We start from the raw sequence: 25,762 nt of genomic DNA, 5'->3' as shown, positions 1-25,762 counted from the left end.
TCATATTAAATAGAGAAAATCCAACAGGAATTTAACAGGGAAACTACAGCAGTAGTTACGAAAAAGAAAACAATAAAAAAGGTGAATAACCAAGTCAGCCGAGGTTAGAATTGAACCAGGAATGTGCCCTTCTTTTGTGGGCAGAGACTTCAATTTTGTCGTGTCAACATTAGTAGTTTGAGATAATCCACTACTAAGGAGGATCTCATACAGACAAGGGAGTAGGGTCCAGAAGAGCAGAAGGCAGAGACTGGCCAGGGTGGAAGGATAGCTTTGGGTTTGAAGGTTTAAGCCCTTCAGAGCTGGGTTCAGGGCCTGGCTTGCTCAGACAATAAATAAAGTATTTTTCTTTTTGATGCCTTCCTCTCCCCTTAATAAAATTCAGATAAAAACATTTCTATCCTTTCTCTGTCTCATTTATGAAGACAGATGACTCTTAAGGACTGACTGACAGATACTTGTACGGTTCTAGCTGGCAATGAGATCCTGATCTAGCTACAGATACAGCTGCAGATCCCAGTAAAGCAAATCCTGGAGTATGCAGTACTGCAAGAGAAGCCCTAAAAATTAAAATAGATGTATTTCCTGAATATGAATTAATAAATAACACTCAAGTCACTTAGGCACAATATTTACTCGTGGTTTTGGATTTATTCATCTTCTTGTCAGCTGCTTTCAGAAATATAACATTTAACACCACCACACAACGGCTTTGCAAGGTAAGAAGGAAATGCTAATTAGTTTTATCCTTTTGTGTAACAATCCACCCAAAGTTAATTAGAATAGGTTTGGTTTTGCTTTGCAAAAATAATCCATAACAAAGACCGATAGGCAGAGCAAACCGCATCTTGCACAAAGGTGGTAGGATTTAAGTGATTTTGAGCTATGCTCCCAGAACTCAGTTGCCTTCAGGCATCTGCCTGGTCTTTCTCTGTGGATGCAATAATTAGGACTTGAGTGAAACCCCCAGTGGTGAAGCCTGATAAGACGTTAATCTTCAGGACACCACGTGGACCAAAAGAGATGTGCCTAAAAGTCCAATTAGCAAAGACTTCCTGTCTTATGCTGTGCCACAGCATTGCTCAGCACTGATAAACACCCATAGCATCCGCTTCTGAGGGGCGTCGGTTCAGCAGTGCCCAAGTCCCACACGCATTACAAGGGTAAGTAGCCCAGTGAAAGCAAATGGCATCACTGCATCCTGTACCCACTGTCCAAATGGTAGAAAAGCAGCTCTGTGATCCAAGCTCACTTATCCATGTGACCCTCATACTCAGAGTGGGATATGTAAATCCTACAGATTCACACACCCCTCTAGTTATAGCAGCTTCAGTGTTTTCAGCCACACTGGGTATAGACATAAGCTATAGCATTCAGCATTTCTTACTGCATTTGGAAGTACCACAGAAGGTACTTGTCAATGTGATCTAACTGTAGTTTCTTGAACCCTCTGACTGAGGCCAAGCAAGAAGAATACAGGTCAAATCCACATTACTCCAACTTGAGACTGAGGCGCCTACTGGCAGTACAGAACCTAAAAGCATCACAGCAAGCTCACTCCACTACAGCCGTGTATGAGAAAAGTGAGAGAAGGATTATGCTTGATTTTCCATCATCTATAAAGAAAGGTAAAAGTTCTTGGCTATTGGAAAAGCACTGCAGATCTGGAAAAACAGTGCTTAGCATCTCTTCTTTGCAAGCCAGAGACCCATTATTTCATGGGCAGAAAGCACTTCCCTAATAGCCAAAGGAATGTGGAAGCCCAGCATCCCTGGACCCAACCAACTACCCACTCCGTCTAGGGTTATTTAAGAGCAAATCCCAGTTTCAAGAGGGACACAGGACATGGAAACTGCTCCTGAGGAATTTGACTGGTGTCTCCAAAACAAGCAACTTTGGTAGGGCTACAGTGGAAGGAGTTAAAAGATACTGAAATTTTTTATCAAGTACGTTTGCCAGAATTTACTTATCATTAAAACTCATTAGTCGGAGACTGTCTTTGTACTCCATGTACTTACCCAGTTGCTGCCTGCTGCCTGCTGAATAGACGGAGGGATGCTGGAGAGATTATTTCTAAGCCCTTCCCCCTTCCCTCTCCCCTCCTCTTTCAGGACCACATTGACAGTCCCAAGGGAAACAGAGAATAGATAGGGAGAGGGCAGGATCCACCAGCTCTCACTCAGCATATTTCACCAGGACGCTCCAGGAATCCAGAAGAGGAGCTGCCACTTCGGACACGGTCTCCTCTGCAAAGGATCTATCAGTACAACATATGGTACATGAACTCATACAAATATTTTTCCCTTGCAGGAAGAAGAGAAAGAGGAAAGAGGCTGTGATCTCCGCAGGGCTATGGTGATTTTTCATGCAATCCATATTGTAAATCATCCCCAGGTCTTTCTGCTAGTCAGTTTGCGGCATGTGGACTTCACCTGCGGGGAAGCCAGGTACCAGGCAGCAGCCCAGGGCACGGTGGTGAGTAACTTTGGGAAGTTTCCTTGCAATTTTTTCAGTTCAGTGATTTGGGGTAATAAATGCCTTTGAATCTTCAGGGATTATGAACAAAAGCAGGGATATGCTCCTGAAAGGGGGAAGTGAAATAGGAGGCATCTTTCAATTGCTTTTCCCTTCTGACTGATAAAGCACACCGCTTTCTGTCTGTGTAATAAAGTTTCTCCGGGGTGGGCAAACGTTCCTTGTATCTTCTCAGCCATTTGTGGTGACATGAGACCAGGTTTAAAAGAATAGTCATCATTTATACAGCACTTTACCTCTTAAGGCATTTTAAAAACATCTACTGGCTAATCCTCGCAATACCCCCTAGAGGCAGGCAAAACAGGCATGCAGTGAAAGGAACAGGAATTGCAATCTGAGCATTCAAGTCAAAGCAATTATGAACTTTGTATCCAGTTGATAACAGATAATTGACCACTCTAATAACTATTAAGCAGCTTAGTTGAGTTAGCGTGTATTTAAGGGTTTATAGAAATAAGAGAGCAAAGCGACAACCCCCGGAAAACACATTGATCTAACACTGACCGAGATCTGCTCGGAAAAGAAACCGACCTGATTACATCTAGATCCACAGGAATCCAATCCTTTGTGATAGAATGAGGCTTTAGCTCTCCTCTGTGCCTGTGTGTTGCCAGACAACCAATGAGGCTGCAAAGCACATCTCATTCACAGGCTGCAGATTTCAGGAAGAAGCACAGAGGTGACTTTTACTTACTAAACAGGCACTCGTTAATTTTGTGATTCAGCCTGGAACTCTTTTTCTCTTGCAATAACCTCTGCTATGTTTTCTCCTCTTTCTTATGTCTCTTGGCTGACAGATAACCCTGCTCTGATGCCGTTTCAGATGTCCCAGTGAGAACTCTTAGAGATGCCTATTCTCTCCAAAGGCAGTGACCAAGACTATAGCAACATTAGCTACACTTCTTGTAATTCCTTGAGCCACTTCTTTCCTGTCTCCGTTGAAACCCCTCCTGTCAAAGGGGTCCATTACCAAAGAGCCAGGAGGATTTACCATCCTGAACATGTCTCTGCAGTCGATCTGAAGACAGAGATTATGATAAATGTTGGAGGCATCAAATACCTGCTACCTTGGAGCACTTTAGATGAATTTCCCCTGACCAGACTGAGCAAACTTAAGTTTTGCAGCAGCTATGAAGAAATAATTCAGCTGTGTGATGATTATGATGAAGACACCCATGAGTTCTTCTTTGACAGGAACCCAAACGCTTTCAGGATGATCGTCAGCTTTCTAGCAGCAGGGAAGCTGATGCTTTTAAGAGACATGTGTGCCTTGTCTTTCCAAGAGGAGCTGAGATACTGGGGAATTGAGGAATCCAACCTGGAGAACTGCTGCTTTAGAAAACTATTTCAAAAACTGCAGGAGTTGGCCGAGGTACGCAAAGAAGAGGAACTTCGGAAGAGCAAAGAAGCTACATGCGTCTTGGATGAGAAAACCAAATTTGGACAGTTTATGAACAGACTCAGAGATATGGTAGAAAATCCCCAGTCAGGACTCCCAGGGAAAGTCTTTGCTTGTCTCTCCATTCTCTTTGTGGCCACCACAGCTGTAAGCCTTTGTGTTAGCACAATGCCAGACTTGAGAGCTGAAGAAGACAGGGTAAGTAAGTCCTTTTTAACTGGTCTAACTACAGAATTAAAAGAAATTTGTCTGCCTTGCTAGGCATACATCATTAAAAAAGATAAGATACAGAAAATCGATAACGATGAGGTTCAAAACTGTTGCTGGTAATGACATGGTTTATAACGGAAAATGCAACAACAGTTTAAATGAGTTCTATCATCTTTAAAATGATATTCAGTTAAGAATAATGTGAACAAAGTATGTCACTAACTTCTGGACAGACTACTTATTGCAGCTCTCTGGTACAGCACTGATTTTCCTTCTTAAGAAGTTGTTGCAGGGGTAGCTTATATTAACTTGTTAGCACTGAGACTCAAACTGACATTGTGAAGTTTTCTCTTCAACATACTTTACTTTCTAATTACAAGCAATCTCTCTTTGGGCACATCAGCTAGAGAAATATTTTCCTCTGACAACTTCTAAAATAGCTGCGTATCTTCCCTTATGATAATGCAGTCAAATCTTTAAAGAAGAATAAATACCCATTGATTTTTATAATGTTATAATGTTACATTTTAATAGTAGCATAAAGATTAAAGGATGAGAGACAGATTAAGCATTTTTGCAGATACTGGTACTTAAAAGCTGTGCCTCCAAAAATCATAATTCTATGCTAATAGAATTCCGTATTTGCTCACATATATAGGTACATATTGTAAGACTAATGACAAATACTACTGAACTGCTAACTGCATTTCAAACATTTTCAAGTAAGTCATCCACGTTAATTCAGGGCAAACCAATTAAGCTTGTATCATAAATGAAGAATTCTCGATAACATTACTGTGACTTTTTCAGCATCTTAATTATTTATTATTTTAATAATAAAACAGAGGAAGTAACAATCCAAAGTTATTTCAGATGCAGTAATGTTCAAATTCACTAAAAAAACCCTTGACTAATCTCTTTAATGAATCCTGAACTTCATTTGCAAACTGCCCTTCCAAAAGTGCTGAGAAAATCCAGGTCAAATAAACTCCCTGTCCCAACTGCTGCTGTAAGATAAGATACTCCTCAGAGTATCATATATCGATGAATAAAGTCATTTTTACATTTATAGCACAGCATGGCATGCACAATACAAAAACTTGTGTATATTTTATTGTTCCAGCAGTAAATCAAAGCAGCACAGTCATGATGAAGATAAGTTACAATATTTGGTGTCTTTGAATAAAACTAAGGACTGCACAGAAGGCTGAAATTTAAGATCATTCCCTGTCCCATTTAAACCCTTGAATATTAACTTACATTTGCATGGGAAGACTATTACCTTTCAGTAATAAGTCTGGTGCTGTTGCAGCCTTCCACAGCTATTACTTTTGGCAGGAAATACTGTAACACTGTTCCAGTGCTTCTTCCAAGGAAGTGCTTTAAATATAGAACATCCTTCTTACAGCTAGATGTAAAAACATCACAAACTCTGCTCTATCAAGTGCTTCCTACTAACTTTGTTAATGGAAGTAGCCCGATGCATTTTATCTTCATTTCCCAGCCACTGCACATAAAGCTTTTATAAATACTTTTCATGTAAGAGAACAAGCACATAATGTTTCAGTGCTCAGCTAGATGTAATATGTTGTGTGTTTTAAAAATAGCTGTATGTTAGAAAGGGAAGCATGTTGAGGGTTATATCTCATAGCTACAGTTTAGCTGTTGTTCCTGGACTTCCTACAACACACAGATGATATTAACACTTCCAGTTTTGCACATAGATCTTACTACTTCAAAAAACAAGCTCAAAAGATTGAATGTTTAAAGGGAAAAGGAGAGGATGAAGGATGAACTTGAGCAAAGAACCACATTTATCCAAATACTTGGAAGCATTACACTTGCAGCACCAGCCTAATGCACTTTGTGCCCCAAAAGCATAGAACAAAGCAGAAAAAGTCCTAGTATTTGAATAACTTCAAATTGTGCCAGAGAAAACATAGGGGAATTACACGAGATCAAAATGGAAAAGCAGGAAATATGAACTGGTAAATAGGAGTTTTTCTGTCCCTACGGATGAAAAAATTTCTAAATTTCCATCCCTAAATTCTTAGCAACACCTAAAATTTTTCTTATTGGTGTCACAAAAGAGCATTTTAGCTACAACTGGGCAAAAAACTCAGGGAACTTAATTGACTGAACCCACTACTGCTTGCTTGTGGCTGAGTCATACCCAGGCAAACTGCAGCTCTACATTGATTTGTAACTCAGAACTGGTCACTGGACAGCTCTGAAAGTGATTCTAAGACGGGACTACATTTGCCAGCAACCTGGGACAGGCATGCAGAATCTGAAATTCTGGCTTTTGGGGCTGAACATAAAGATCTCACAGTATCTGTTTGCTCAGCAAGAGAAAACACCCGAATTCCTTCAACAAAGTTTCTGAACAACCTGTAATTCCACACTTGAATTCAGACGTGTGAAAGATGCTCTTATCCTGAGGCTTAGCCATTTCTGAGTTAAACCTTGGCAAAACCTCTATAGTAAATGTGCTTACAAGTACTGCAAGGGTCTGTTTCCCAACATCGCTAACACTGAACATTGAATTTATCCATTCCAAAATGCAAATAAAAAAAGGCTTTACCTCTGCTGCAAATGCGCCACTCTATGGTCCTTTTCCTCATCATCACAGCCACATTAAGAGTGAGAACTCTCTGGAGTGCAGCTCAAGGAGGAGGATCAGAGACAGAAAAATAAAGGAAAAATAATACAAGGTGACTTCCACTTCACTCAGAGGCTCGGTTGATCCCTCCCTGCAGGCACATGAAATCACTTGTTCTTTTAGCAGTTGCTAAACCAGGTTTGCTTAGAAGGGAGAATAGCTGCCTGGGCAGGAGGAAGAGCAAACAGGAGACACCATGCGAGGGAAAGGGAAAACTCCAGTCTCTGGGAGAGGGAGGGATGGCAACAAGCCAAGGCAAGAGCATCCGCATCAGGGAAGCCCAGTCACCCTAGCAACCAGAGGGGAGGGAAGGAGCCACCTCCATGGGCAGCAGACAAGGGAGGGGAAGGATAGCTCAAAGACAGGAATACAGCTGAAAGTAAAATAAAGACTGAGTTATTATAATTGGTACCATGCACGTGCTCTAGAATATGTCAAATGACATTTAGGAACCTCCTCACTAGAGATATGAAAGAAAAACACAGACAGATGGGCAAACAGCCCTGTAATTATATGTGACATCAGCATCTGCTATGAATCCTAACCCAGAGTGAACAGACCTGGGGCAAAGGTGGCCAAAAGTTCAGGAAAATTTTAGAGTGGTAAATGTGTATCTCTGGTGATCACAAGTTTAAGTTTAAGTCTGACCGTGTAACAGATATACAAAAGGATTTATCATATACGATGCTAAGGAAAGAGGACTCAGTAGTTAAATTATGTTATTTGGGCCCAAAACAACTGAAATGTCACCTCCTCCAATGGCAATTCATTCTTATCCAGAATATTTGCATCTGCTCTTTATGGAGACCAAACTGTCTTCAGTAAGGAAGCAAATATAGTATCACCCAGATACAGCAATCAAGGCATGTGCGTATGTAGATATAGAAAGGCATATATGGAGGTGAGAAACTTTATTATTGATCTGAATGGGTAGCCTGAGAGAACTGCAAATCTGAACCAGAAGCCATGCATATAGGATAAGAAAGCTGAAGTAACAAAATCTACCAGCATTTTCCTTAAAGGAATTAAGATCATATCACTAGAGATAAGGAAAAAGCCCCATCAAAGTCCCCTGAAAGTCCCAGTCCCACATATGAGTTACAATCAGGATCCAAGAGGTGTAACTGAAGTAGTCACTGCTCAGCATACCTAACCCAATGGAAACAACATCATTAAACCAGAGAACTGTGGACTAAAACCACTGCAGAAGAGCTCAAACAGGGAGACTGGTTTGAAGGACTCCTGGGATTTTGCTTAGGAAGGGGCATTTCTTTTAGTAAGTCCCTAAAATTGGCATCCTCTGGAGAAACAGCTCAGCAGAAAGGATACAGCAAGGTCCTTTTTCAGTCAGGGAAGCAAATTAAGGTCAGGGGATGAAAGGAGAAAAAGAAACCCCAGAGAGTTCCATTCCCTGCCCCTCAGCACCAATAACCACCAAATCTTCTCCCAGTGTAGATGTCTTCCAACAGATCACACTGTTTAAGTGTGGTTTAAGAGAAGGAAATGTCTATTTTCTGTTCTTCCTCTCTTTTTTGGTGATCAGTGACTGGTCAGATCTTGTTACTACTCATTTTTGTATTTGCTCTTAACTGACCTTGAGAAGCCTGTAACTGCTTTATGTATTGTATGTAACATAATGAACATAGCTGACATAAGCTGCAACCAGTATTGCCAGATCTAATGATCTTATCTTGAAACCTAGACCATTCATCTTGTTAAACTTCCTATTCAGGGGGTCTTCTGATTATATGAAAATCTAATTCCTTTTAAAAGAGCAAGGTTTTAGTCTCTAGTTGCACTGAGAATCCACAAAACATGATCACAGCAAAAAGAACCCAACACCTAATATATAGAAGCATTTCAATTTTTCCTGTTTACACCATTATTCTGAAAGCACTGGCTTATGTTTTTCACTGGTACTGAACCAGAATATTCGGCTTGCACACTACAGGAAACTGCTGAAAAACTCATCTTCTTTAAAAGCGGAGTAATTTTACCTTATAAGGAAAAAACAATTTGTTGGTCTTATTGTGAAGAGAAAGAAAATCTAATGCTCATTAAAAAGTGTAAGACTATAAAGGCGTATGTGTACAGGCATATCTATAAATACACTGGTATACGCATATCGCTTGGAACAAAACAGAGCTGGATATGCTTTGGTTTTACTGTATCTGCTCAGTGAGTTCCTATGAGGACATTTGCTGCAGACACTTGACTCTCCTAAGTTATCTAGTCATCTAGTACCATTCTGATTTCTTCTAACCATGAAAGTATTGTAGCATTTTAAAGTAGGAAATTATGCTTTACCAAAGCACATAAAAACTTCCAGTCTAATAGCAGTAGACACAGTAGAGTCCAGGTAACTTACTTGCTCTGTGGATTGAATTAGCTAAACTAATAACAATTGAAGGAAGATATGACATAAGAAGTCATGAAACAAGAGAAATCACAATATTCAGGCCTGGGACTTTGACATATACAGAAATTGTTGCCTTATGGGATCTGCCTTTTGAGCTTTGCATATCTGTTCAGTAACATCAAAAGCTTCCACCTTGAAATTGCACCATTAAGACTGAATTCGTAGTTCCACATTGTGACTGTTTTTCAAGCATCTGACAACAGAGTTACATATTTCAGCATTAAATCTAACACGTACAACACTGATGAAGTTCATATTACTTAAGTCTGTAATATGACTTAAGTAACGACCCCCAAATGGGTGGTGGGCACTGCTGAACATCTGCATCTCAGTTTATCCTCACTGCCACAGAAAACAATTTTCTTGAGGAAGTCTGGACATTCCCATGAGCACATGGATTCTGCACAGCTTTCAAGGCTGGCTCTGCCAGTGCATGGTCCAGTGTCCAGAAAGCACAATTAGACATTATTAGTTTGCCTTATGTTCATCCAGTTTTGGCTGTATCCCAACAGCACTAAGTCTCCCGGCTTTGCACGCTATCCTGGGGGGACACTCAGCTGTTCCAGCTGCTCTGCAGCTGGAGGTCAATCCAGAGTTATTCAGTGTGGCAGCACACATTTTCCTTGCTGGGAGTAGGGCTTTCCTTACCCTTTTGCCACTTTCAGGTTTGTAATGCTTATAATAGAAAAATACTCTGTTCGCTTCCCTCACTTGACTCATCTCAAGGGGCTCAGCACAGATGATTGCTTAATAAATGCCTTCCTTAACACGGGCATTTCCTTTGGGGGAGGCACTTGTATCTTTGGAAAACGCTATTTGAAATCAATGCACCCTCCAAGTTCGTAGCAATAATGCAACAAGTATTAAAAATAACTAACCACCCGAATCTGTGCTTTGGAAATTCCTCCTTGACTGCGATGGGAATCTTTAAGGACTCTTCACCCTTCTGCTGCAGTCAATCTCACAATGAAGTATTCTAATTCTGAGCAAACCTAATGGCGAATTTCTTTGCAGCATCAGGGCTATGCACTACACATGCTGTGTTTATTCCCACAGCACCAGCACCTTCTATTAGCACAAGCATTTTCCCTTATACCAGATTCAACCATAGTTGGGACCTCACAGTACACCGTGTACTACACAGGTACAACAACAAGTAGTCTCTGCTCCAAAGAACTTACAAAGCAATGAGGAAAGAAGTTGAGAAGAAACACTAGCAGAGCAAAGGATCTGATCAGCAGCAAAACTGGAAATTCAAGGTCATCCTCCTAAGCACCAGATAAATACCTAGTTATTTCAACTATATTGTTCTTCAGTTACAAAATGAACTCTGTTCAATTTCTTACTAGAAAAACAAGAAGGGAATTCTTTCACATCCTTCTGCTAGCACAGACACTGTAGGGTCACCAATTGGTTTAAATCAAACTCAGATTCTTCAGATTGATTCTCACAGTGTTTGCAGAATAGGGACCCAAGTTTAAAAGTTAATTGAAATACTTTATTTCTGTTACACTTCTGCCTCAGAGCAGATAATTATGTGTTGGACACACAGATAATAATTTCCTTCTATGTTCTTTGTAATGTCCACACTAATATAACCCCAATATTAGTTTAGTTTCCTCATTTGTACCAGTTATGGTAATAGCATTCATAAGTCTAGGTTTCCTTCCCATAAAGCTAAGTGAGTGGGAGATCGTTCTGTGATCAGAATACGCAGCACTGCTTTAACAAGCTCCTCGTTCTGTAAATCAGGTTACAGTCTCTTTCTCAGCAGGCTGTAAACCTTTTGATTTTATTGCACCAGTCTGTAACCATAAATCCAAGTACCGAAGTGATCCACAACACAGGGGTTTCAAGTTCTCCCTAAACACCACTTGGTTCAGCAGAGCATGGTTTAATATTTCAAACAACAGCAGCAATGCGGTCGCAGTGATTCAGCACTACCTGCAGCACTGCAGCCGGACCCCACGGCCCCAGATATACAGCCTGGCACAACACTTCCTCACCCAGTCATCATTTTACAGCCAAAAGGGATTCCTCCCCTGCATCTGTTCATTTCCTGCTGTGGACTGGGATAAGAATACCCCAGAGTTAATTAGGTATATGTTGTTGCCTCTGTTCCTGTCAACCCACTCTCTAGACTTGTAGCCTCACCCTGTAGACCCACCACCTTGGATTTGTGGGCAGGAAAAAGCAAGAAACAAAGATTGTTTTTTCACTATTACGTTAGCCCATTTTTTTTTCCACAGAGGGAACTGCCCAGGTAGATGCTATAAACCAGGAGGCACTGTACACGTATAACCTTGAGAAGTGCAAAAGGCACAGTACCTTGCCAAGGAAATGCCAACCTTGGGCTTAGAGAGGAAAGTTCCTGCCAGTTTTGCTCCTAAATCCTCCACATAGACAGCTGAATGTTTCATCTCTGAGTGGGCAAAAAAGGCCAGACTACAAGAAGAGCAGTCTTGCTGAGATAAGCCTCTCTACTTAGCATTGGGTAGCACAAGCGGGCAGAAGGCAGGTCGATCCCCATAACACAGGCTCGTCCCATCTGCTACCACTTCAGAGGACACTGGCCTCTGTCCATAAACCAGTGTGTGGATCAGAGGGAGCAGGAACTGGCTGTACTTGAATGTGCCAAACAAAATCTGGACCTGCCAGGGTAGGTTTAGCAGATGTGAATTGTGACCTTGCATCAGCCAAAGAGACAAGCACATTTCTGGTGTGAATGATGATGTCCTGGCAGCCTACCTTTCGAATGCAGAGTGCTCAGCAGATCCAGGTCCTATGTTTAAGGAAACTCTCCTCTAAGACTCCAAAAGGAGTCTGAATCAAGAAGAGCCAAGCATATTACTTTATTAATTCCTTCCCTGCTTTGTTTTGAGACTTTTTAGTATGGGTGACTGAACACCAACACAGCCTTTCCACTGAAGCAATCACTGCTGCATCTAGGGTGGATCTAGCTGGGAAGAGGTTTCAGATCCTTTCTGTCTATCACACACTCGTTTTATGATGAAGAGCCAGCTGGTTTCCATAAATGTACCCTGGGAATAATAGTGTTTGCATACCGTGGTTCAATCATGACTTCTAACTGGGTTCAAGGACTTTTATCAAATTGGCTTCATAAATAATATTGGTTTCCTCTCCCCTAAATATGCTGTATAAGCAACACACATTCATATCGCTGATGTACAGGTTGCTTTCCACTCTGATGGTTTGAAAATATTAATCATTAAGGGTGATATGATTCTGAAAGGATCCATATACTGATCTAGCAGAACATATTAGCAAAGTGCTCTACAAGCATTGGCGCAACTTTCACTATTTAACTAGGAAATAGATTACTTGCCACAACACTTGAAATCACTAACATTATTATGAAGTGTTAACTGGTAAGCATATATAGGAGATCACAAGAAATTGCCTTATAACTCAGACCCACCCTATCAAAAGATTGCCCTTTACAAGGGCACATGGTGAAAGGCTTTAAACTACATGAGGGCAGACATTTAAATCTGGCAAAAGCTCTTTCCTGTGAGGGTGCTGAGGCACTGGCACAGGGTGCCCAGAGAAGCTGTGGCTGCCCCATCCCTGGCAGTGCTCAAGGCCAGGTTGGACACAGGGGCTTGGAGCAAGCTGCTCCAGTGGAAGGTGTCCCTGCCCGTGGCAGGTGCTGGAACTGGGTGAGCTTTAAGGTCCCTTCCAACCCAAACCATTCAATGATTCTATGATTGTGTGAAATCTTAAATTACACACCATGTCAGTCACAACAAGGCAGAAAGTTGGTACCCATACAATTCCTGTCCCAGTACAGGTGCAGAATATAGGCACTTCCACTATAATGGGAACAGCAGGATATTTTCCCCCATTTTTATCAGATTAAGAGAAACTTTGCATGCTTCCTTCTGATATTTCCAGTTGATAATGGTGAGGGGACCAGACATAAAACACGACACCTTTTCTATCAGTATGCAACACAGCTGTGTCAGCTGCTAACAGGCCAAGCAGACTCAGGTTCAAATGCTTAGAATCCTCAGAGGGTTTTATAAGAGAAGCACACTGAAGAGTGTGATTTATAAAATACAGATTACCACTGGTTTGTGTTTGCTTCAGCATTTACAGAAAAACACCTTACAATGGACTAAAGGGTAAATATCCACTGCAAAAAGCACTGGGCTAAATCTTGCAGTAGGAAATTAATTGGCAAATCAGGTAATGATTCAGAACAAATTTTACAGAGCATATTTTAATTATAGTGTCTTAGAGTGCAACCACGTGGGACACAAATGGTCAGCACAGAGCAGACCCTGAAGGCACAAGAATACTTCATTGCTGTTCTCATCCAGCTATCTATAGAATAATAAGATTTTCCTTGTCTAGAAAATGTGACAAAGTGAGTTGCATCTGAAAACCAAGGTGGATAGACAAGATACATATTCCAGAGGGGAAATTCTGATTCATTCTCCCTAGGCATTGCTACAATTACTGATGCATGTAAAGATATTATTTTCACTAGATGAGATTTATACCTCTTGTAAGATAGGTTAGTGCAGCATAACTCTGAGATCTGATTTTGCTATTATCCTAGATGTCATTACACCTTAAGTAATGTTTCCTGGTAAACTAAGAAAGCACTTGGACAGGAAATTCATCTTATTTGCCTTGTGAGTGGAATGAATCTCAGGTTCATTTAGCTTGAATTCAGAGTTAGCAAATAAATCTTTCTGTAAACTCACCTGTGTGACTGAAGGCATTGGGCTAAGCAGACTCAGTACTGATGCTCTTACATTTTACTGTGAGCCTGGTTTTTCACCTTAAGGGAAGTTAATAGAAGTATCGAAAATGAGCAATTTTACTGTAACACTATAAACATTCCAGCGCATAAGAGGACACACAAAATAAGCCATTGACTTATACATTGGAAGGCAATAATGAAAAGGAAGCATGAATTGCTTATTATCTCTGGTGGTACAGAAATTTGAAACAGCCTCTTTGCTTCTTTGAGACTGTTTATAAATTTAAGAAACCACTCAATATTTCAGGTATCAGGCTTGGTATGTATCTTTTTGCATACAAAATGTTTCCTTTGCTGCAGGGCCAAACGCTCTTTTCATCCACACGGTCAATACCAGGCATGTGTTTTATTACATTTACATTACACTTTGTAGGATTTCACCTAGAGAAAAATTCTATAAATCCTCATAAATTCTTGCATTGCTCAAAAGTAAATCTGCATGATGAATAAAGACTTAGATACCATGGCTTTTGTGATATCTGTTCTCCCATCAGAGTCAATGATTACTGATTTGTTTGAGTAATCAGTTTGAGCACTGATTAATGCTACGGTGGAGTAAAACATGTCAAGGGGTTATGTTGAAAAGTCCATCTGAAGTACATTGTGGTCAGTGATAAATAAAACCTCATCTTCCACTCATGTTCACAGTCAACACCATACGGCTTGGAGCTTGCCCTCCACTCCACCAGGATATTCTGGGTGCAAAAATGCAGAGAGGAGGAAAAATTTGGTCAGTGACAAATTTGTCCCAAAGATCTGAAAATAGAAGCTGAGAATTCTGCTCTAGTTCATGGTGAGGTTATGGGAGGGAGTCGTTTGCTGTGGTTTGTGTTGGCAGGCACTGATCGCTAGTTTCCCAAATGTGCTTGTTTTGTTCAAAAAGAGGAAATATATAGAAGTTGTGTGCAGAAATTGGTTTATTGGCTATTTATGCAAAAAAACCCAAACACAAACTTTCATGGATCGTAGCATTCGGGCTATAATTTGAGAAGTTGCTGAAAGTAACTAACATCTAATGGGAATTGCAACAACGGCAAATTTGAAATCTACTACTGGCATACAGGCACCCATATTTTGGTAAGAACATGGTATTTTAAAGTCAGCATGTTATTCTGCCTGCTGTATGGACAACAGTTGTAAGGGGAACATAAAGCACTCTGAGGTCTAAAAATCATCAGAAATACTGAGAGAAACAGAAATTGGCTTTGGTAGTAAATATTTCTTCTTTTTCCTCTCTTATTCCAATATGTGCTGCTTTTGAACAGGATGTTCAAAAGGATCAAGAATCTTCAAAGGGACTGACATTAGAAAGGGGTATTATATATAAACCACATCACATATATTCCATAATATATACAAATATTCCTAATATATAAAACATTCACATACAAGCTCACTGGATGAAATCTATCTTCCACTGTGAAATCAATGAGCACGTTCTCACTTAATACCACAGAGTGAGGGTCTTACACTCTTTATCTAGACACTGATGACAGAGAAATAAAGACAGTCAGAGAAAGAGGCTTGGAAGTTTCTGGCAGATGTTGTATATATGACTGAATAAGTCATGGTACATCTACACTACGTAATGGTGTGAATGGCCTTTCTGCAAGTGTAGCTCAGCTGCATTATTTCTAGGGTTTAAGGCAGTCACCTCCATACAAAACTACCATGCTGCATGGGTAAATCAATTCCCTCTGAGAGAAACAGGGCAAAACAGACAATGTGCTAACAGGGGAGAGCTCACTGTCCTTTACATCCACAACTATGCACCAAGGAAGAATAAAATGCACAGTAACACTCCTAAAAAGCTTGATGTGAAGGACACTCTTCTGAAAAATGAGATATGCATTTAGGAAGCTGACTGCATGAAATTGCTTTCTTGACGAGTATGTAACTTTACACGGGGAATCCTGAGGCAATTGAGGATGGCAAGAACTGAATAAACAATCTCCCAAGCAGTCCTTGCTATACCTTGAGATTTCATGTCCATTTCAAAAGACACCCAAAATGTTAATGGTTAAAACTTACAGCAGACAACAGTTCATTTCTTGCATTTTCCACGGAAGGAACAGCAAAAACTACATCACGATCTGAAAGCGATGTCACCTGAAAATGTATAAAGGTAAATAAACAACAGATGTACTGGACATTCAATCCATTAACAAAATAAAAGCAACCTTGATGGCAACAATGACTAATTCACAGACCACATCACTAGATCAACCCCAGGCAGGTCTGTGCAGAGCCCAGTGTGCACTGTACACATAATTTACAAATCAAAGAAAGTGAACACAGCATAACACAACTGCTGATTGCAAGCAATCTCATCAAGCCAAGTCAGCAGACTGCAAACATCAATGCATTTAGGCACGGCCATGGCAATAACTTTGAATGGAGCTATAGCCTGATCCTCTAGCAGGGCCAAGTCTTCAGTACCTTTGGCAATGCTTACTAAGAGATAAACTATGATCTTGATGGTCTACTGTGTAGAAAATGGAAAAATCCCCAAATGGTGCTACAGAGCTAAATCATTCTGAGAGCCAGGTAGGGAAAACATATACGTCAGGAATACGTTACCATTTTACCTGGAGAACCTCAGATAGCCAATGACATAAACACTGCCTGAACAAAAAGACTTGTTACTCCTGAGAATAGCAGTAATTCTATCACAACAGACACTCTGTAATGCAGAGGGTAACAACATCGGTAACAAGTTTAATTAGTAGTAGGGATATGTGTTTCCTGTGGTGTTTTTAATCAACATTTCCTGTGAGAATGGATAACACTGTATGAAGAATTGCTCCTCTAAATTGCTTAATTCCAGAGACAGGCAGTCAGGAAAAACATATACAGAGGCCCTGGCTTTATTCTAGAGAGGATACAAAAAGCCTTTCACAAACCAAGGGTCAGCAGTGATTCCTGAATAAGACATGGCCACTGTGCCATCTCAAAAGGAAGTTCTGTCTCTGCATGGATCGTCCTTCCACACAGAATTATAGAATAGTTAGGGTTGGAAAGGACCTTAAGATCATTCAGTTCCAACTCCCCTGCCATGGGCAGGGACACCTCACACTAAACCATGGCACCCAAGGCTCTGTCCAACCCGACCTTGAACACTGCCAGGGATGGAGCATTCACAACTTCCCTGGGCAACCCATTCCAGTGCCTCACCACTCTTACATTAAAGAATTTCTTCCTTATATCTAACCTAAACTTCCCCTGTTTAAGTTTGAACCCGTTACTCCTTGTCCTATCACTACAGTCCCTGATGAAGAGTCCATCCCCAGCATCCTTGTAGGCCCCCTTCAGATACAGGAAGGCTGCTCTGAGGTCTCCACGCAGCCTTCTCTTCTCCAGGCTGAACAGCCCCAACTTTCTCAGCCTGCCTCCATACAGGAGGTGCTCCAGTCCCCTGATCATCCTCGTGGGCTCCTCTAGACTTGCTCCAGTGGCTCCATGTCCTTTTTGTGTGAATCCCTAATTCTGCTTGATATTCTGCAGCTGTGAACACCTCAGAGATGGAAGTCACTGTTCAGCAAGAATATGAGAAGACTCTTTAACCTTGCTAAGCCCTCATGTTCCTCAGTTGTAGCTAGAAAGAGCTATTTGCCAAATATTATTTTTCAAAGACCTAAAATGAAATTACCACCTCCTACATTTGTTTTTTTCTGGAACATGCTGTGACAACCCGTATTCTGAGTCCGGCCGGGAATTTTAAAGGGTTGCCATACTGGTCAAGCTCTTTCTCTGGTTCCCAATTATAGCTGAGATTTCCCATCTTGACCAAAACATCAGAGCCCATACACTTCATATGCCAGTGTTTTGATAATGTGCACACAAAGGTGCTTCAAAGTCAGCCAAAGTCCATGAAAGACTCTAGTTCACTTAAATTGTACTCCAAATATTCGCACTGATGCAGGAACTTCATGTAAACAGCTGCATACCACTGAAAATATCTTACAAGTACCTCTTCGGTGGAATTCTTCAATAAACTTATCCACAATGCTCAAAACCAGAAAAAAACCAAACAGCATTAGTCCAATCACAAGACCAGGTTTCTTAAGAACATATTAAGTCTCTGAACAGGTATAGGAATGTATTTGTCAATAGGATAGACAGGGTGCGTAAGAACACAGTGACACTAGTGTTTAAAACAATGCGTTTCTTTAAGGGGGAGGTGTCCAGCTGCTAAGCAGTAGATGCTGCTGTCATTGCTATTTCTTATCCCTTATAAGACAAGAAATGGTGTCAGGACCTGGTTTGCTCTTTGTCAGTTGGAATACAGTAAGCAGAAACCTCAGTCCCTGTAATCAATATGGGCATCTGTCAACTTGCTCTTTGGATGGATGTAATCTAGTGGCTGCCGATCATTAAAGGACAAAGTTTGCCCAAGTAATTACAAGTTTGTTTAAATCTGCCTCTCCATTTTCTTGGAATAGGACAAAAGAAGTTTTCTTTTCTTAAGCGTAGCTCAGGAAAACAATGACTGTGAGTTCAAGGTAGTTCAATTAAAGCAATTCCTTCAGTAATAGAACCAAGGAAATGCTTTTTGTAGCATGTGGCCTCAAAACTGGAAGAGGAGAATGCAGTGCAAGTTTCAGCTACTGGGTGGACATTTATTTTCCTTTAGAATAAAACATTTGCATGTACATAAAGAAACAAAATTTATATACAGCACTACTGAGCCAAAGATCCAAATGACTCAATGAGTACCTCTGAACAACATTTAACTGCACCAGTGCACACAGCATTTGTGAAAGCACCATGCATCAAACAGCACCAGAAGTCTACAGAGACATTCAAACATTAATCTTTCAAAGAGAACCTGATTTTTGTACAGGCTTATAAACCAGTCAAGTTTAAATTAATTTCCCTTTGAGAGCAGAAAGTGGGACTTATTTGGGACTTACAGACTGCACACCAAGACTTTATACAGAGATTCATTTAGATTGGAAGAAGCCATATAACAGAATAGAAGGTCAACACATCCTAGAAGTGTGTGCTGACAGTCCAGAAAGCCAACTGTGTCCTGGGCAGCATCAAAAGGAGTGTGAGCAGCAGGTTGAGGGAGGGGATTCTCCCCCTCTAGTGTACTCTGGGGATACAAACCCTGCAATCCTACATTCAGCTCTGGGGCAACAACATAAGAAGGACATGGAGCTGTTGGAGTGAGTCCAGAGGAGGCCACAGATGCTGTAAGGGGAGCAGCTCTGCTCTGGAGCCAGGCTGAGAGAGCTGGGCTGGGTCAGCCTGGAGAAGAAAAGAGTCCTTAAGCGGAGACCTTAGAGCAGCGCCAGTGCCTAAAGGGGCCAACAAGAAACCTGGAGAGGGGCTTTGGACAAGGGTCTGTAGGGACAGGACAAGGGGAATGGCTTTAACCTGACAGATATTAGTAGGAAATTACCATTCCTGGCAGTGTTCATGGACAGGTCGGACAGGGCTTGGAGCAACCTGGTCTAGTGGAATGTGTCCCTGCCAGTGGCATAGGGCTGGAACTGGGTGAGCTTTAAGGTCCCTTCCAACCCTACGATTTTATGAAAAATAAACAAGTAGATACATCCGTTCATTTGGATATTTCATGTGTTCATCATGAAAGATGACCGTCATACAACTACCTGCTAGGGATTTGTCTGTTTCTGATACCAGTGACTCAAACAAGTACATATTGCTTCTTCCTTAGTATTTTTGGATGCTGGTTCACAGACTGTTCTTTTATTTAATTCTCTTTTTGTTTTTGTGTCAGGGTGAGTGTTCCCAGAAGTGCTATTACATCTTCGTCATAGAGACCATCTGTGTGGCTTGGTTTTCCCTCGAGTTCTGCCTCCGATTCATTCAGGCAAGGAGCAAATGTCAGTTCTTCAAAGGACCCCTAAATATAATTGACTTCTTGGCTATTTCACCATATTACATTTCCCTCATCTTCTCAGAGGATGACTCAAATGAGGAGGACAATAGGCCAAGCAGCAACACATATTTGGAGAAGGTTAGTTTGGTGCTACGGGTTTTACGAGCCCTGAGGATCTTATATGTCATGCACCTTGCCCGACACTCCTTGGGCTTGCAGACTTTGGGCCTCACAGTTCGGAGGTGCACACGGGAATTCGGCTTGCTTTTACTCTTCTTATGTGTTGCTGTCACTCTGTTTTCTCCCTTGGTCTATCTCGCCGAGAATGAATCTGGGAAGGTGCTCGAATTTACGAGCATACCTGCTTCTTACTGGTGGGCCATCATTTCAATGACCACTGTGGGGTATGGGGATATGGTACCGCGGAGTGTCCCAGGCCAGATGGTGGCTCTCAGCAGCATCCTCAGTGGAATTCTCATCATGTCTTTTCCTGCTACATCAATATTCCACACTTTCTCCCATTCCTACTCGGAGTTGAGAAAGGAACATGAACGAATGCAGTCTCGGCTAAACAGAGTAAAAAACGCGAATCACTCTGGTGAAAGTGACACCTTCAATGAGACAGATAGCTTAATCCTGGAGGATCCGGCATCACCAATTAAATACATTTACACAGGGAACTAAGCCTGGTTGTAAAGCATTCCCAAGAATAAGAACAGAAATATACACATCTGTGTGTCAATATAATACAATAGCAAAGCAACAACACCAGTTACAACACTGCTTTCTGCCAGCATAGGTATAAGAAGTACTCAAGCCAACACATCTAGCTCCAACACATCATTATGGAGCTGGAAGTTTTGAGAATGTCAAAAGTCAGAGTCTATTCAATAATAAGTATTCATTCTTCTCTATAACTAATAAGAATAAACTCTGCCAGTCATGTATCTTGGTGAATACGTAATATTGAATGAGTAACAAACAAAACAGCTTCTGTCGGCACAAATACACTTAATGTTTTATTTGCCTTTGAGCTTCTAATGTTCATGCAATTAACATCTTGAGCCAAGCACTAGAAAGCATTCTTTCAGGGCTACGCACCAGTGTTGTTTGTACAATGCTCATCCACCAGGCATACAGAAGCAGCCTCGATACAAAAATGAATTCTGTATCTAAAGCCACTAATAAGCTTAAAGTAAAAGCACTGTATGTGGAAGCTTTCCAAGTTTGCCTGTAGCCAGACTATCAACCTATTAGTAACAAATTGCACTGCTATCGAATGAAATACATAGTGTCTGCAAGAGAATTTGCTTGAAATGCAGTTGCAGTGTGCAAACTGTGAACATTTCATACTAGAAAGCAAAAGTTTCCAAACATTTTTCATATACTTATTTAAAGTAATAATAAGGAATAAAAATAACAAGGAATAAAAAAAAGCCTATTGACCATATTGAAAAGAGTTGGTGTTATCTTTCTTACTGAATGGTGAATGGCTTCTCTGGAGGAAAGATAAAAGACAGAACTACTGAGAATGAGATGATAGCTCAGAAGTATTAAAAGGGTAAAGAATGAGGTGAATAGAGGCAGTGGGAGTATAAATGAGGAATAGTTGCATTTTACATACTACAGAGCACACTGTTTAAAACCAAATTAAGGAAACAGGGAAGGGGATTATTTGTCTCATAATTTGATCCTTCAGCTCACATACTGCCCTTGTACTCTGCTGTCTTTTCTTCCAACCTTCTCAGCTACTTTTCCCACTTCCCCTTACAATTGTGTTCAGATTCATTCAAGGATTTAGTCATCTCAGTTGGATATCCTATAGTGAACAGAAAATGGAAGTAAAATCTCAGATATGTAATAAAGCATATCCCAAAGAAAACTAGAGAGAGTCAGTGTGCAATGTGCCTTTACCATCTGCACTGCTCTTGCAAGGTACAGTGCCATATGGAGCACAAGGGGATACTTCCCAGTGTTGTGACCTGTCTCCCATGTGGATGTACAAACACAGTCACTTGCAGAGTTACGCAATTTCACGGAGGCATTTGGGAGTTTTGGGTTTGAGATACTATCCTCACTGCACTGCATAGCTTAAGAACAGAAAAGCACAGTTGTTGGCACAATTTGGAGCACGTGACTCAAATTAATCTCTTGGATTTATCTTGCTATTGACCCTATGATTTAAGCCACAGAAACTGTAGTGGATTATAGATGGGATGCTCCAACACAACTGAAACAAGTCGACACTAGATGACAGGCATTTATATTTGCCACACAAAGGGTTTCTGCTGGTTTATGCATAGGTCCAGCTGTATTTTATTATTTTATTTTTAATTTTTCACAATTAGCATTTATTTTTTGCCAACAACTCTCTACAGCAGGACTACTTTGGTGGGACTACTTAGTAAGATTACTTAGGTGGTAAAATAGACAGGATTCCAACCCCAATCTGGACCATGACTCAGACCACACCAGGATCCTATGCATGGTGCCGCCACTTGCATTTCTCTGTGAGAGTCTGCATTTCTTCAGCTATTCCATTTCCTTAGGAAAAACAACTGCACACTGCCACAACAGTCAGCACAGCCCATTGGTGCCCTTCTGGTCTGGTAGAGCCAAAGTCAGTGCTGACTGTGCCTGTTAGAACAGGTATCCTGTTGTAGAACAGACCTTGGTGTAGAACAGACCTCGGTGTAGAACAGACACATTTTAAAAGCTATTTGTCCTCGCTGACACACACTTTGGAAATACAATCAGGTAGTGCATCTGATCTGCTTTTTCGGAATAACAGTTTTATAACTAGTGCAGGAGTTAGTTTAACATGGTACCACAGAAAATTAGCCCAGCTACTGTTCTAAACATGAAGACTGCTGGAAAAAATACTGGGGCTTTTACTGCCCAAGTACTTAGACCAGTTTAATATCCAACAGGTTCTGTGATGTAGGTGGGATTGTGGACATAACATGCATCTGAATTCACAGCAACCCAAACCTTGACTCATCATTTAAGCTTGTGTAAGTTCTTCTATGGAGTAAGTTCTTTATATGGAGGTAAAACAAACAAATAAATCACCGCTGTTTAACAATGAAGTGAGTGCTTGTACTTTCAATATATTTCTGTTTTCAACTCAGTCTCCTCCTATAGCTGGGTCTGAGCTGCACCAGCTCTCATAGAAAATGTCCTTCATGATTCATTGTGTTACTAGGGAGGGAAAAATATGTTGAGAGGAACATTTAGTGCTGTATAATTCAACTGAGAAACAAATTCAGAACAAGCAGTTACAATTAGCAGATATTGTTATTGCCAAGATCTTAACATTTCATAACCAGACATAATTAAAAGAGCAGTGTAGGTGCCTGGCATCCCGCTTCATTTAGTTCAAAGCCTTTTCCCTGAATCTAAATTCTAGAAGCAGCAGAGGAACTGCACTCATTAACCAAGGGGAAACCATGTTGTTCAGCCCTCATCAATGCATTGCATCTCTTTTTAAGCTTCTAATTGCTACTCTGATGCAGCAACAACTCCTACAGTATAGTGAAGGGACACACAAAACTCCTCACCATGTGGCTTTATTTGGGGAAGTTGATAAATACTCTGCTCTGACACCAGAGTGTGGCAGAGTCACATGAAAGCACAATACAGGACCCTTCCAATTACTGGTCTGACTTAGAACACAGTGAATGGGTTTTGATCAAGGACTAAATGCAAATTTCCTATGATGTTGGAATTGCACTGATGGGCTAAGACCTTTGCTTTGACCTAACTCACTTCTTCAGGGATTCTGCAGATCGTTTCATATTCTCACTGCAGCCCTTGTACCTCCCGGCTGTTCTCTAGCTGTTTCTCCTCTTTGACTTTCACCAGTTTCTCTGGTAGGGAAGCATTACATAAGATGGATATATTATTATTTCAGTAATGAACTCTCATTAATTTCACAGGTTTGGCATTTTCTTATTTCCACCTACTGTTAGATCACCTAAAATTTGCTTTTCACCCAACTTCGTTATAAATAGTAGTGACTGGATGCAAACTCCAGATTGCCAAAGTTACCAAGTTTATTCTTTAAGCCATATAAGCTCATTGGAGGCAATAGTACACTATTCTAGGGGTAAATTGCAAAACAATTCACTAAGTGGACTACATATCCTCTGCATAAATTAGAAGTTATATAATAATAATAATAAATTAGTAGAAGTATTATAATAATAATAATAAATAAGTAGAAGTATTTAAAACTTGCATTGGTCTATATTTTTATTTCAAACATACCCAAACAGCATTCTGCAGTTATCTTGAACAATTAAGCACATGTACTGATAGAAATTACCCTCTGATTTTACTTATAATGAAAGATTTTTTCCCCCATTCTTTTTGTTCAGAAAATTATTTTAATACATTGCAGTAATCTATAAATAATGATGAAAATCTTGAAGGTCAAGCAAATGAAAAGTACTGGAACAGGCTGCCCAGGGAGGTTGTGGAGTCTCCTTCTCTGGAGACATTCAAGACCCGCCTGGACACATTCCTGTGTAACCTTATTTAGGTGTTCCTGCTCTGGCAGGGGGATTGGACTAGATGATCTTTTGAGGTCCCTTCCAATCTCTAACATACTGTGATACTGTGATACTGTGATACAGCACATTCCCTGTAGGAGATGTGCTCCCTGAAGGAGCATTAGAAAGTTTTTACTTCGACAAGTAATAAATTATTAGCCACATATTAAACTGATAAAAGGCTGATATAATACTCATGTTTCCTAAATGGAATCTGGTTTCTGCATGGTAAAATCTAGATATTCAAGCACATTTTACTGGAAGCATTGAATTCCTTCTGAACTACTTTGCCTCTGCAGCAATGGCTTATCTAAGCTAAAAGAGGCTTTGACCAACTCACCGAGTCTTAGCTATGGCACAATACCTGGCAAACCCCTATGAAAGAGGACAAAGTTGTGAATATATGATGTACTCAATATGCACACTGGGTTCTCTGCTGGCCTCTGGCACAGGGCATTAAACTGGATTTTCCAAGCAGGCACAGCACAGAGACTAAGCTGAATGCTCTTCTTTCCTTGCAGGACACCAGCATTCAGCTTCATCAAGGCTCACAGAACTCCCCAACTACTTTGGGCAAACCAATTGTTGCATACAGGCTGCAGATCTTGTCGAGAAGCTTCAGTTCTTAGTTTCAATATTAGCATACAAGCTCATACTCTAGGTCATTTATATTTTTTTCTGGATGACTGAAATTGTACTCATGGGGAAAAGATGATGAAGGGAAACAACTAAGGCATTTTCCTTCCCCATGTGTTCCTGTCTTTACCATTGTAATTCCAACGGAAGCTAGTTCTCAAAAAAACTTATTTTCTCTGAAGTTTAGTGTTCCTGTAGTTCCCTTATGGCAGTGTCTGAGCTCCATGAAAAGCTCACACATAAGAGAAAAAAGCCCAACCCAAAGCTACTTCACTCTGAGATCTGCATTCAGAATAGTACCAAAGCAGCCCACGTAAAGATCTGGGCCTGGATTGTCAGCACCAAGTAGAACTCCTTAAGGAGCACTTTAGCAAAATATAACAGTAGATTCAGCAACAGAGATAAAAATCCAACTCAGATTTCATTTTTTCCATACTCAATTCCTGCCATATCTACACCAGTTGTAAAAATCAAACACGTCCACAATGGAAGGGCTGTAGAAGACCCTTAGGGTACTTCACTTCTGAAAGTTATAGTCTGTTATATCATCAGTAATAAATACCATATCTAAGTAATAAAACATAATCATTCTGAAACAAACACTTAGAATTTTAAATCTCCAATGAAAAGGTCTACTGCTTCATGACTGACAACTGTGTTTAAAAAAATACATTAGGACTTAAAGTATTAGTATAGAACTCCATGCAT

The 25,762-nt window shown here is 40.6% G+C and overlaps 1 protein-coding gene across 1 annotated transcript; it reads left to right on the top strand.

Moving 5' to 3' along the window:
- Positions 1–3,382: 3,382 nt before the first annotated feature.
- KCNG4 (potassium voltage-gated channel modifier subfamily G member 4) lies at positions 3,383–20,549 on the top strand (the record flags this gene model as incomplete). The annotated part of the gene is made up of 2 exons (XM_080638169.1): positions 3,383–4,132; positions 19,764–20,549. The coding sequence occupies 2 exons, from the start codon at positions 3,383–3,385 to the stop codon at positions 20,547–20,549; spliced, it is 1,536 nt and encodes a 511-aa protein (XP_080494295.1).
- Positions 20,550–25,762: the final 5,213 nt, after the last annotated feature.

The sequence above is a fragment of the Psittacula echo genome, assembly GCF_963264785.1.
Source record: "Psittacula echo genome assembly, chromosome: Z".
Taxonomy (NCBI): Eukaryota; Metazoa; Chordata; class Aves; order Psittaciformes; family Psittacidae; genus Psittacula; species Psittacula echo.
The sequence above is the reverse complement of the archived record's forward strand: the minus strand, read 5'-3'. Positions and strand labels throughout refer to the sequence as shown.